We start from the raw sequence: 15,170 nt of genomic DNA, 5'->3' as shown, positions 1-15,170 counted from the left end.
CCCTAGTTCACAATATGCCACACTGTAGTGCCACCAGTACACTTTATGCCACACAATGCCCCCAAATCACATTACAGTATGCCATACAGTGATCCCAATATATATTATGTCACATTGAAGTGTCCTCAGTTTATAATGCCACAGTGTAATGCCTCCAGTTCATATTATGTCACATTGTAGTGGCCTCGGTTCATTTTATGCCTCATTATAGTGTCGCCATTTCATATTATGCCATACTGTAGTGCCTACATTTCAAAATGTCAGTGCCACCCCATTTATATTATGCCACATCACTGTACCTCCTGTTCATATTATGTCACATTACAGTACCCCCAGTTCATACTATGCCTCATTAGAGTGCCCCCCGTTCATATTATGTCATACTATAATTCTTCCAGTTCATATTGTGCCTTATTACAGTTCCCCAGTTTATATTATGTAACATTACAGTGCTCTCCAGTTCATATTATACCACATTGGAGTGACCAACTCAGATTATTTCACCTTGCAGCCCCCCCTTACTATTATAGCATCCACTACACACACAATTAATTGAAATTGGCCTGGCAATGAATCAGAACCACTTGCTAAGCAGGCAATTCTGGGAACTTGGTAGACAACTAGATGACCTGTGTCTGGGCCCCCTTAAGTCTTTGGGCTTCATAGCTTTGGCATTCTCTGCACCCACTATAGCTACGCCCATGCTAGCCACCATTTGTGTGTGTTTGCAGTCAGGGCTGAGTGGGTGTGGGGTGTATTGTTCTCCCTTAAAAAAATTTCAACACTGGATTTTGTGTCTTGTTCCTTTGACTAACTCAAACTCACCTTAAGGTAGCGGGAGCCATTTTGGATGCTCTTTTTCAGGGCACGAGTGATGGTGGGGCTGGCAGGGGACTGGCACTGGGCACAGTGATTCTCGTATGTTTTCAGAAACTTCTTCAACACTGATGTATCTACTAATTTAACTCCTGCTCCTTTTCCCTTCTTCTTGCTTTTCCGAGGCATGTCATACCATTTACCATACCATTTCTGCAATGGAACAGACATACAACATATACACACATACCAATGTAAGCAGTCACTCGCCAACCTGTACCACAGCGAGCATCTATGGCTGCAGAGGGCAACATGATATTTTTCAAGGGCCTCACAAGTGGATATTGGTCCCACAAGGCGGCTACACCTTACCTGTATGAGGAAACCTTAGATCTGATTATGACAACGGCAAAAACAATTGAGCAATTCAAACTGCAGATTAAGCCAGAAATGGTGAGAGGAGTGGCTGAGGCTTTGACATATAATTATTGACTAAATTGCTATGCAGACTATGGGTCTGATTGAGAGATGGCCACAATGACGATGCCGACGCAGCTGAGGGATTATATATCTGTAATCTGCGCAAGTGCAAACTTTCATTGCCATTGTCGCTTGCAGTGGGGATTTATTTGCAAAGTGACTGTAAAACCGGGACCGATTGTGGACGGCAGCAGTGGGGGGCTACTCAACTGCAGGTGTGCCGTGACAGTTTTGGGATGTGTCTCAGCCTGCGACTGCGAATCTGTATGCAGCTGCAAAGGCTCCGATATCCCAGTTCCAGTGGCCATTTCCGATAGTCTACTGATCTGTGACTGATGCTGCATCTTTGTATGCAGTCGTTTGGATTTGCAAAGCCACCAGTGGGTATCTTAGTACAAAACCCTGCAGCTGCAACATTTGCTGAAGTTTGCACAGCGGCGGTGCTATTAGCGTCCTTCTCTGAATCAGTCCCATTATCATCATACAGTGTTTACTATTCTGTGACTTCAGAATCATTAGGAAAGAAGATGACCCAAGAAGAAAGTGACCCTGGTCAGGAGGATCACTGGTTGTCCACCAATAATGAAAGTTCTGTAGCAGATTTCATTCATTGCCATTGTAGCAGATTTCTGAGTCTAATGGAGAAAGTAATTTTATGTGTGGTTTACCAAGAGAGTTTAGTTATGGTTAATCTGAGGCATCATGGGAGAGCCACTCTGTAATTATACAGTAAATGCCATGGATGCTTTGTGGCTGGGCAGGTTCCTCTAAGTATACATTATTAATGTCTAGCTGTACCTTACATCACAATATGTTTACTCAACTTAGTTACAATGTAATGATAGATAGATAGATAGATAGATAGATAGATAGATAGATAGATAGATGTGGTGAAATGTGGACAGGTTGACTAGGCGTATCATGTGACTGGCTTACATCATACATGTGACTGGCTTACATCATAGAGAGCCTTTATGATGCCACTCAGTTTAGGTAGAAAAGCCACTGCTTTGTATAAAACTGTAAGTTGTCAGCTCTATCTGCTGATATTCTCTTAGTATAAGATAAGCTTATTCTAACCTAAATATTATCTGAAAATAATGTTAGATGGAGAGAGATATAGATATATATCAGTGGTAAAATGCAGGCAGGTTTTGAATTATCATCTCAGTGTCACAAGCCGAGCGAGCATTCGCTGAAACTCCTCCTATCTCCTGTCCATCATTCGGGGAGTACTCTGGATTGGTTCCTGCATCTATTTCTTCCTGGTGCAAACAATGCCGGTGATAGAGTATTCGTGTTTCCGGTTCTGGCATAGTCTCCTGTTATTAAGTCGAGCTCCAGTTTTCCTATCTTAGATTGTTATACTGCCGTTTGTGTCATCCAGGCGGCATAAGCCGCACTCCAACGTACGCTGCTTGTGTCAACCCTGGCAGCACAGGCCGCACCCTAGCATACGCTACTTGTGTCAACTCGGCAGCACAGACCACACTACTGCATCTAGTCACGTTTACCAGCCCTCAAGGCTTCTACCCAGCCCAAAGGCTGCTACACGGCCCAGAGGCCGCATCTAGCCAAGTTTACCAGCCCTCAAGACTGCTACATGGCCCAGAGGCTGCATCTAGCCAAGTTTACCAGCCCTCAAGACTGCTACGCAGAGCAAAGGCTGCTACACAGCCCAAAGGCCACATCCAGCCAAATTTATCAGCCCTCTAGGCTGCTACTCAGCCCAAAGGCTGCAACAAGGCTCAAAGGCCGCATCCAGCCCAGTTTATCTGCCTTCAAAGCTGTTACTCAGCCCAGAGGCTGCTTCTCAGCTCAAAAGCCGCATCTTGCCCTATGACCCACAGGCCACAACCTGTCAATCTATTCCAGCTTTCAAAGCTGCTCCATGGCCGTAACAAGCCAAGCATTACCAGCCCTCAAGGCTGTTGCAGGACTAACCATCTCAGATTACACCTCAGCTCCTAACACCCAGTAGACTTATCATGTGACTGGTTACATCATAGACAGCTTTTATGATATCACTAGATTTGGTATAAAAGTTACTGCTTGGCAAAACGCGCACTTATCAGCTGTATCTGCTGATGTGACATCTTGCAGTGTAATGTAAGCTTATTTTAATGTAAATGTTGTATGGAAATAATGCTAAATGATAGATGGGTTTAATAGATAAATGATGGAGAGATGGAGAGATAGTTCAATAGATAGCTGCTAAACAATGGGAAGTTGTCAAGGGGAGATATATATGCCCCAGGTTCCTAGCGTCTATCTACTAGAGCAGTGGTTCTCAAACTCGATCCCCAGGACCCCACACAGTTCACTTTTTATACATCTCCTGGCAGGTCCACAGGTTTATTAATTACTAACTGACACATTTTAAGAGATCCACAGGTGGAGCTAATTATTTCACTTGTGATTCTGAGAGGAGACCTGGAAAACATGCACTGTTTGGAGTCCTGAGGACCGAGTTTGAGAACCTGTGTACTAGAGTTAGCTAGTTAGCAACCTTAATTGTCAGACGACTTGTGAGAGGCTGATAAAAGGTCGGTCAGTTTCTCTAGTCTGTCTCCCAATATCTGGGGAGAAGTCTGACAGACCTGTTAAGAGACACTGCTATGGATTTATGTAAGTGCTGTATTTAAATGCTTTTTTTTGTGCATTAGGTCCTTCCACCCTTAGAGGCATATTTAACTGGGGGCGAGAAAAGCAAAAATCCTGCACCTGCGAGGTTTTTCCTGTAGGTGCTGGATTTTTGCTATTCAATTAGGTGCAGACTTTTTCGTTTTTTGAGTGCCGGGAGCTTTTTATTCTCGCACCTCCAGAGCAAGTGTGATATTTTTCAAATCAGCAGGACTTGCTCTGGGACCACGGCGGCACCCCCCTGAGGACTAATTAAGCAATTGGAAGTTTCCAATTACTGTAGCTTAGTCCATAATTACTTAACTTCTGCAGCGCTGTCTTCTGCATCCAGCATCGGAAGCCGGGTCTTCTGCAGCAGGGTGAGTATGTCAGTGTGTGTGAGTGTTTGCAAGTGTGTATGAGTGAGTGTGTGTATGAGTGTTGTGTGTGTGTGTGCCCCCCCCAGTGTCTATGTGCCCCCCGTAATGGGCGCTGCTCCTCCCACCAGCTCCTGGAGCCTCCCAGCAGCTCCTGGGACTCCCAGCAGCCCCCTCTCTAGTGAGAAGATGGAGGATAGGCCTCCGGGAGCTGCCGAGACCACCGGAGACCCCTAGGCAGGTAAGTGCAGAATTTTTTTCTATTTTTTTCATGTGGCGTGGGGCTTTCAGCTCTGAAAACCCCACGACCACTTTTTTGTAATTGGATACCGTAGGTATCGGGAGCGCGCCTACCTGCGGTAATACAAAATTGGGCGTAAGGTTTTTTCCTCGCTAAACTTTGCGCTCAATTAAACATGCCCCTTAGAGTGGTAGACTTCTGTTTAGTTAAGGCAAGGCTTTAGTTTTATGATTTTATTTTGCTACACAAATAAAACTAGCTACCTATGCCCTTGACAGATGTGATACGAATTGGCTGCTGCATGCAGAGTGAGGGCTTTTCACACAGAAAACAGCACTCCTATGATCTTACAGCACAGTATATCTAATATATATATATATATATATATATATATATATATATATATATAGAGAGAGAAAGAAAGAAAGAAAGATAAAGAAAGGAGTGGAAGAGTTGCATATATGAATAAAGGACCTGATTCAGAGATATATGCTGTAGCACAGCTGCCACTGTGCTACAGTGTGCAAAAGCCACAGGAGGCGTCTTAAGTAATAAGACGCCCATTGCTGGCTTCTCTGATTTGATGCTGTGTCCAGAGAAGCAGCAATCGGATTAATTGTGTGAACAGTGGTCATGTTAGTAACCATCAGGTTAATCAGGATGGCCATGTATTTCACACTGCCGGGGTCAGTGAAGCTACATCCAAGGACACGGCCACAGACCAACACCCCTATTTTCTGGGATGCTGGCCATCGTTGCATCTTCTCTGTCCCCAAATGACCACAGCATGTCCATTAAGCTGCCACTTGGGAATACTGCATGCAATATCTCAGAACGAGATCTGCACATGCACAGTGTGGCATCTGCACATTCACAGATCTCACACCATCAGAGATGTACATAAACCATTGGGTTTGCATAATATTTGAATCAGACCCAGCAAGTGATATAAATTATGAAACTGGCTAACCTAAAAAAATCAGCTTTTGTAAGGTCACTCAGTTTTGGTATAAAATTCACTGTTTGGTATATAACTCAATTGTAATCTATATCTGCTGATCTGACTTCTCATAGTGTAATGTAAGCTTTTATTTTACCTGTTAAATAGATATATAGATGATAGATAACCAGAAATGTGTAAAGAAGCCACTGCATGTGGCTGAATATAGCATCCATTCTATTGGATGATTATACCTTCTTGTGCCAGCATATTTCATATTGGTTACTACAACCCACGAATTAGACATTTCTGGTTCTCCTGTAGGCTGCATTATAGGAATCCACAGCAGTCGGGATGTAAGCAATTGGTCTTATTAACTTTTTTTTAATGAGGAAACTAGTGCCCACTATTTGTTTTCAAGTAACTGAATTAGTGCCACTTGTTATACTCAAAACAGACTACTAACACTATGAAGTAAGTGTTAATAATTCCACTAATTACTAACACCACCTGTTAATTGCTGAATTGGATATAATCAAATATGGAGAGAAGCGGGTTCAATATTTCTTGTTGGACTGAATACAACAGGACATTTCAACCTGCTAACATTGATAGTTATCAACCTAATTATTACAGTTCATTATAATAGGTTGTTTATAACAACTGCCATAATACATATGGTTATTATGTTCTTTTAATTATGTTATCTATGTAATTATTTTGATACTGTATATTTACCAGCCATGTAAATTAAATACTCTGTTTGTGTTTTTCCCAGATATTATAAAAAGCCTTTGTGATGTCACAAGCTTTGGTATAAAAGTAACTGCTTTGTATAGAACTGCCAGTTATCAGGTGTGTCTGCTGGTATGACTTCACACAGTATAATCTAAATAATATAACCTAAATGTAATGTAAAAATAGATAGATGGATTGCTAGAGATAGATATATAGACTCATAGATTGCAGTGGTAAAATACAGACAGGTTAAGATTCATTACTTCAGTAGGTTGATCATATGACTGGCTAACATCATAAACAGCTTTTGTGATATTACTCTGCTTTGGTATTAAACTCAGCTATCATCTGTATCTGCTAAAATGACTTTTCACAATGTAAGATAAACTGATATTAAGTTGAATGAAAGATAAATATAACATTGATCAAATGCAAGCAGATTGTGATTTATCACCAGAGAATGTTACTTATGTGACTGGCTTATATCATAGAGAGTCTTTGTGCTGTCACTAACTTTGTTATAAAAGTCATTGCTTTGTCAAAAAACGTTCAGCTGTCCGCTACTGTGATTTTTCAAAGTGTAAGGTTAACTCAGGGGCGGGGAACCTTTTTCTGCCAAGAGCCATTTTCATATATATAACATTATTCGCGGGCTGGGTGCAGGCCACGTCCCCTCCATGTGATGTCACACGGGGGTGGGGCCACAATCACTGGTGATTACAGCAATGCCCGAAGCATCCTGAGGATGCTCCGGGGAGCTGTAAGGGCAGCAGTGTGACTGTCTGAAGCATCCTTGCTCCAGGTAGCACTGCTGCATAGACTCTGGCTGCTGTGTGCAATTCTAGGCACCCTGCTAGCCAGATGAGGCTAGCAGAAAAAAGCTCAGAGGGCCAGACCAAATGATTCCGCGGGCCTTATATGGCCCCCGGGCCTGAGGTTCCCCATCCCTGGGTTAACTGATTACAACTAAAAAGTTACATAGAAGTGTCAGCTGTATAGAGGTAGATCAGTAGTGAATGCAAAGGGAAGGGGAGGGGGGATTTTGAGTACCCAGAAACCTGACAGACCAAATAAAATTCTTAGATTGACACAACTTTGGGCTCTATTTATTAACATTATTTTTACTAAAATAAAGTGAAAAAGGGTGTTTTCACACCCTTTTCACATTATTTTAGTTTCACCTGTAGTTATTACAGGGCAATTGGAGTAGAATTAGTAAAATTCTACTCCAACCCCTAGTATCACTTATTTTAGTAAAGCAGATTGCATTTCCCATAATTGTAATGGGAAATGTGATCTGTGTGCAAGTTACTAAAAATAAATTGTAAAAAAATACCGGGGGAAGCCCTGTGATAATAACGCCACCTGGAGGTGGCGTTATCCAGGGTCTCCCCCGGTTACCGGGCTCCCACTCTGCTCTAACGGGGAGAGCAGAGGCGGGAGCCGGTACCAGTAATCAGCTATGTGGTCTAAGTAGACCGCAAGCTGATTGCTGTAAAAAAAAGAAAAAAAAAATTAAACATTTTTTTTTACACTTACCTGACTCCAGGGACCGGTGATCGGGCCTCCGGTGATGGCTCCTCTCCGGTCAGCTGGTCTCCCACAGTGCACTGGGGCCCGGTCATCAGGTGATCGGGCCCCAGTGCAGTATGGGAGATCACCTGATCGGGAAGCCCGGAGAAGACCACCGGAGGCCAGGAGGATGCAGGTAAGTGTAATGAAGGGAGGGGGGGTCGCGGGGGTCCGCGATCGCGAGGGGCGGGGCTTAGCACCGGGGGGCGGGGCTTAGCATCGGTGGGGGGGTAGTAGCGGTGGTCGGTCGGCGCATGCGCGGGTTCTTAGTCGCGGTATTTTTTCCGAAAATACCGCGACTAGAGTGCGGATGGGATCCGCAGGGACAGAGCTTTATCGCAAGCTCTGTCCCTGCAAGGGATTTATAGTAAATCCCTGTGATATTACCTGAATTCGCAATGCGAATTCACTCGGTAATATCACACTACAATCCGCATTCAATATGCGGATTGTAGTAAATAGAGCCCTTTGTCTCCATCTCTCCGCAAATTGTAGCTACTGCACATGTGAGGCAGTTCTCAGACAGAGGGCGCTTTTCAGCAAAATTCTCTGTGCACTGGATACAGGAAGATAACTAAGGCTAGCTGCTGTGTATGTCCAGCTGAAGCAGCTCCTCCCATGTCATTGCCAAATATTCAGTCTCCTCCTCTACTAGTACCCAGCCCCTAGCGGGAAGTTCAGGTAGTGGCGAGTCACACTGTGATTGAACCTGATAAGGGCACCCCGCATTCTGAATATATATATATGTGTGTGTGGGGGGGAAGCCTGCAGGCTGAATGTGTGTGTGGGAGGAAAGGGCAGTCTGCAATACAAGTTGGGGGATACATATAAACATACAATGAACTGCAAAAATGTATCTTTGCAACAAAAATATAGGCCCTCATTCAGACCCACTCGCGAGCGGCTGTCAGCTCGCAAGTGGGTCGATGGTCTGCGCATGCGCACGACGGAGGGAGCTCCATCGTGCGCATGCGCGAGACGCGACGAGTGAAGGACTTTCCTTCCCTCGTAGTGTCTCATCAAAGGGGGCGTGCTGTCGATGTTGACTGACAGCACGCCCCCTTTGGTGGGCGTGCCGGGGACGTGCCTGCCAGACGGAGGCGTTCCCAAGGGAACGCCTACCGTCTGAAGCCGGCCCCACTGACATCACTAGTGATGTCAGTGGGAGTGATTTTGGCTCTGATAGAGCCAAAATCACTCCTGGCGTTGCGGTTGAAAAACTCAACCGCAGGCTGTTGCTCGCAGTTTCGATGGTCGCGATGGTCAAGACCATCGCGACCATCCTGCACGCTCGTATATGCTGTGGGTGGTGACCCACAGCTATACGAGCGTCCAGGAGGACGCTCCATATTAATGGAGGTGGGCCCTGATTCAGAGCGAGCGCTCTGGTCAGAGCGTCCGGCTCTGAATCAGGGCCATAGTGCACTATTTGCAAGCTAAGATGAATAAATTAGGAAAAAAGTGGCTAAGTAAAGAAAAAAGTAGCAGGAAAAAGTCTGCTTTTGACATTCAGATTGTCGTCAGTCTCAAAGTTGACATTTGACATGTCGACACTTACATAATGTTGACATGTTCAACATATCAACATTATGCATGTTGACAATGAGAATATCTATTTTACCCTAACCACAACCTAACCCTAACCACAACCTAACTAACCCTCATATCATATATATATATATATATATATATATATATATACATATATATATATACACATATATATATATATATATACACACATATATATATATATATATATATATAAGGAGATAAGCTTAATGTTGACATTTTGATGTCAACTTTAGACAATTTCATGTTGACCAAATATGTCGACATTCCGAACCATTACACTGTCGACAACCTGAACCATGTGACATTACATTGTTGACATTCCGATTGTTGACATATTGATCTATTGGTATACAGTTACTATCAGTGATAAAATACAGGCAGTTTGTGATTTATCGCCTGAATAGGCTTACCATGTGGCTGATTTCCATCATTGACAGCCTTTTTGCTGTCACTCAGATATGGTATTAAAGTCACTGCTTTATATAGAACTGTCACTTATCAGCAATATTCGCTGATATGAGTCATCACAGTGTAAGGTAAGCTTATTTTAACTTAAATGTTAGATAGATGGATAGACAAGTAGTTATGTATTAGTAGTGAAAAGCATGCAGGTCGAGATTTTTCAACTTACACATTGTATGAAAATATCGTTAGATGGAGAAACAGATAGATAGATAGATAGATAGATAGATAGATAGATAGATAGATAGATAAAAGCAAGATATATACCTAAAAGGGAAAGATAGAGACTAACGGGTAAATTCACTAAGATTCGCGTTTGGTCGAGTTTTGCCTTTTTTAACTCGATTTAACTTGCTAAAACTCAGGTGATTTGAGGCTCCTGAAACTCACAAATTTACTAAGAAGTGAGTTTAGCTGAGAGTGAGTTGGCCGATGGTGAAGCAGATTGAGATATCTCCCCCGAGTAGCAAGTTTAGATGAGATTACTCACCCGAGATTGCAGTGTTTTCATCTCTCCCGAACAAGCAGCCTGCACATATCAGTGAGATATGTGAAGGCTGCTTGTGTTGTACCTGTAAAAAAAAAAGGGTTAAATGTTTAAAAAAAAAAAAAAAACGTCGGGTCCCCCCAAAAAGCATAACCAGCCCCGAGCTGCTCAGCCAATCCAGGTTCCTAAAATTACAGGGGGGAGGGGGGGGTGTGTGTAGGATTCCCTTGTAATGTAGGAACCAGCATCTGGCTGACGGGCGAGTCCTGGTTTTAAATATTGGGAGGAAAAATGCATAGGGATCCCCCTATATCTAAAACCAGCACTGGACCCAAACCAACTGGGGTGTAATTCCACAAGCCAGGGGACCCCAGCCAAAGCATTCACAGCTCAAGCCAGTCAACCCAAGCCGGGGATCACAGGGGAGGTGGGGACCCCCAAGAAGGGGTCCCCCCTCTCCCGATACCCCAGACATCTCACAGGCTGTGTTTGAAAAATGACAATTGGGAGCTGATTGGCTGGCACCTTATAACTTTCTTATCACTTTTCACTATGTCACCTAACACTGCTTAGTCTGAAGCCTGGGGCTCTTACCCACACCCTTGTACATGTAGCGGCCACAAGTGCCAAAGGGCAGGCATGCTGGCACCTGTAGTTCCACCATAAAATACAATAGTTTTGAACGATTTCCCCCATTATTACCCCCATACCCACTGCTACAGGGCTGGCCCTTCAGCCAGATGCTGGTTCCTAAATTACAGGGGAACCCTATACGTTTTTTCCCCCGTAATTTTAAACCAGGACTGGCTGAGCAGCCCGGGACTGGTTATGCTTTGGGAAGGGGGACCCTACATAATTTTTTTTTTTTAATTAACTATTACAATACTGATTTCATGCAGAAACATACACAACTCACACTGATCTGTGTATGTTTCTGCCAAACTCGCAGCTCAGGAGGTGGTCTATTTGAAACTTCAATTTAGCTGCAAGTTTGCTACATTTACACCCGAGATTGTAATCTCGTTTCTTAGTAAATTCTTGAGTTGTATCTTTTTCAGTGAAAGTACTTTTGAGTTTGGGCGATGGTGAAAAGAGAGAAATCTCCCCCAAACTCACCCGAGTTTAACTTTAGTAAATTTGCGAGTTGAAAAGCCTGAACTCACTCAAGATTGCAATCTCGACCACACTCGAATCTTAGTAAATTTACCCATAAGGGTCCTCATTATCGAAGGCCCCCTGATAAGTATTCAGCTAAAGTTGTGGCAGTGGATACTACACTACCATAGCAATTCAGTATTACTCCAGTTGAGGGACAGCTCTGAAAAACAGATGTCCGATTAATTCTATCACCTACACCGCTAAATACTACCTGAGTTCACACATATGTACAGAGAAAGCCACTGGAGGTGGACGGATATGAATGGATCCCTCTTTGCATCAGTTTCCACAAGAAGTTTTTGATATTCACTGAATATGGAATGTGTATAGTGGATGTAGGGATACATTACTTAAAACTAGAGATGTGCGTAGACCCCCATGTTTCGGTTTTGGTTCTAAATCATCATCATGTTTTGGTTTTGACATAAACGACAACAAGTGTTTTGGATTGGATTAGAAACAGCTAAAATCATTTCATTTTGGCCTGTTTTTGTTCCTTTAGTATTATTAGGGGTATATTTACTAAAGTGAGAGTTTTTAGAAGTTGAGATGTTGCCCATAGCAACCAATCAGATTCTACTTAACATTTAACTAACACCTTCTAGAACAGTGTTGGTTAACCTTGACACTCCAGCTGTTATGTAACTACATAACCCAGCATGCACTGCTACAGTTTTGCTATTAGGGCATGCTAAAACTGTGGCAGGGCATGCTGGGATATATAGTTCCACAACAGCTGGAGTGTCAAGGTTAGCCAACACTGTTCTAGAAGATAATAGCTAGAATCTGATTGGTCGCTATGGGCAACATCTCCACTTCTAAAAACTCTCACTTTAAAAAATGTACCCCTTAATATCAATAACATTAATTTCCAGTAATTTCCAGATAATTTTGACCATCTTGGAGCACCTAAAACCATGAGGATGGGATCTAAATGCAAACCAAAACACTCAAAATACGTTTTGTAATCCAATTTCTGAATTGAGAGAAGACCCGAGTCAGGACTCTGTTCTACTCAGAACCCCAAAATGATTCCGAAACTGGGACTCGACTCAGAACCTTTAAGCTCTGGTGTACTCGGTCTCCAGGGACACCGAACCCCTCATCTCTACATATATATATGTCCAAAACTGCCGGCACTCCTGCGATCATACAGCCAGTCCTGGTGCCATATCAGGAAGAAACACAAAGAAATCCAAAAGGTAATCGGCACTCAAAGGACATTATAACCAGTAGGCAAAAAAAGCAAAGTGTTTATTGCATGGTCTACGTTACGTTTCAGGGCATCCACCCCGTTGTCAGGACCCACTTGCACATACACAGGACAAACACAGACAAATACTTACCCTCCATAAATACCCACATAGGAGTCAGCCTGCTACATCCGTCCACGCCCAGCCGCGAGTTAGTCGGCGTATCACACTGCCGCACTTCCGGGAACAGTCAGCCTGAGTTGCTTAGCAACCCAATTGCTTGCGGCTCACACAGAATGGGCTTAAGGAGCACACCATCCCAGCATCTTGGCTAGCGTGAACGGGGAGCACCAATCATGCCTGACCCCAAACATCACACAGTAGCAAATAAAAAATACATATCTACAAAAATACACAATATAGAATATGGGAATACACAATGTCGAAAGTGAAGCAATTACATAGGAAAATATTAATAAATCTAATGAACCACATTAAATACATATAGACACACTTATAAAGATAAAGACATATATAAGGAGATTACATCAGGCTATTCCAATTGATCTTTTCATTAAGGCCTCTGGGCCACACAGTATCTAGTTTAAACATCCAACGTGCTTCTAAAATCAAGAGGGTTTTGATCCTATCACCACCTCTACGTGACTCTGGAACGTGATCAATTAACTGATACCTTAGGGCATAGAGAGGATGTCCAATGATTTGAAAATGTTTCGCCACAGGCTGGTCTATGTTCCTACCTGAAATAGCTAAATTGATGGCCGATCTATATAGTGCCATCCTATCGCGGATTTTATGCGTGGTTTGACCCACGTAATATAGGCCACAAGGACACCAAATAATATAAACCACGAAAGTCGTGGTACACGTTAGCACATGGCGAATATCAAAACTCTTATCGAGGTGTGGATGCTTGAATGATTTACCTGGCACTAAATATTTACAAGTAGTGCAGTTATGACAAGAGTAGCAACCTGGGGGCTTCACATATACATTTGGTGGTCGAGGTAACCCTCGCCCCGTAATGTCGGTGATCATCAGCCGATCTCTCAAGTTACGGCCTCTACAAAATGCTGCTACAGGTCTCATTCTTAAAAATAGGTAACTCTGGATCCGAAGACACTATGGGCCAAAGTGCCTTAGTGGCATGCCTGATCACTGGACTAGCCACAGTAAAATTGCTAGACCAAGGCATAATTTTATTGTGATCCCTACGTTTAGTTTCTAGTAATTCACCCCTAGGCATAGCTAACACCTTCCGTTTTTGTTCTTGCAACATATCATGGTCATATCCTCTAGCTAAAAATTTAGCAATAAGTTCATCCAATTTATCCGACATTCTTGAATTATCGCTCATTATCCTCGCCACTCTCATCATTTGAGCGAGCCGCAGGGCTTTCTTAAGCGCTGGTGGATGACGACTATTGAACATAAGGAAGGTATTTCTCTCCACATCCTTGCAATACACGTCAGTAATAATCTTGCCATTGACAACTTTCACCTGCACATCTAAAAAAAAATGCTGAGTCCATACTATAGACATATGTAAACTTAATGGTCGAATCCAAGCCATTGATCTCATTCATCAGTGATTCAAATCGTGTCACTCCCCCTGTCCATAGCAAAAACACATCGTCAATATATCTAGTATACACGGGAATAAAACATTTCACATCAGGTCTATTAAGAAACATTAGGTTCTCCTGCTCAAACATGAAAATGTTCGCATATGAGGGGGCCACAGCCGACCCCATAGCACATCCGCACAACTGTAAATAGTATTGACCATCATATAAAAAGTAATTTTTAAACAAAATAAGTTCAAGAAAGGACATAAATAAATCAATGTCCAGAAGATTTGGATCCAGATACTGTGTCACAAATTTTTTCATAGCCTCTAAACCACCCACATGAGGAATTGAGGTATAAAGACTGCAGATGTCAAGGCAACATAGTAGAGTACCAGGCGGTACTTCGTCAATATTTAGCAGTAGATTTAGAAAACTGGTGGTGTCTTTCAGAAATGAGGGCTGTAGTAATAATAATGGCTGTAACAAAAAGTCTAGGAATTGGGCCACTGGCTGTAATAGTGAATCTCTAGCCGATATAATCGGTCTCCCAGGTGGCTTGTTACTGTCCTTATGCAGCTTGGGTAAGGTATATAATACCGGGACTTTAGGGTATTCATTATATATTACTTTCATCAATTGTGATGATATTTTGTTATCAGATACTGCCTTATCCAAGATCATCTTAAATTGTTGTTGGTATTGTTTAGTGGGATCGCAACGTAGTCTCTTGTAGACATCAGCCTCAGATAGTTGTATTGCGATCTCCGATCGATAATCTTGGATTACAATGGCGCCGCCTTTGTCGGCGGGCCTAATTATGATGTCTTGATATGTACCCAGATCCCGTAATGCAGTAAGCTTCTGCTTGAGACAAATTTTTCCGTATCTTACCCGGAGCTACAGTAAACTTGGTGACC

General features: G+C 42.9%; 1 protein-coding gene across 1 annotated transcript in view; it reads right to left on the bottom strand.

Moving 5' to 3' along the window:
- The window catches only part of LOC148534404 (uncharacterized), a 36,224-nt gene extending 35,219 nt beyond the window's left edge, over positions 1 to 1,005 (bottom strand). The window contains exon 1 of the mRNA XM_088466608.1: positions 826 to 1,005. Within this exon, the coding sequence (XP_088322734.1) occupies positions 826 to 1,005 (180 nt within the window). The remainder of the gene's footprint in view (positions 1 to 825) is intronic.
- Positions 1,006 to 15,170: the final 14,165 nt, after the last annotated feature.

The sequence above is a fragment of the Taudactylus pleione genome, unplaced genomic scaffold, assembly GCF_031769625.1.
Source record: "Taudactylus pleione unplaced genomic scaffold, aTauple2 ptg000066l, whole genome shotgun sequence".
Taxonomy (NCBI): Eukaryota; Metazoa; Chordata; class Amphibia; order Anura; family Myobatrachidae; genus Taudactylus; species Taudactylus pleione.
This window is presented reverse-complemented; position numbering and strand designations above follow the sequence as displayed.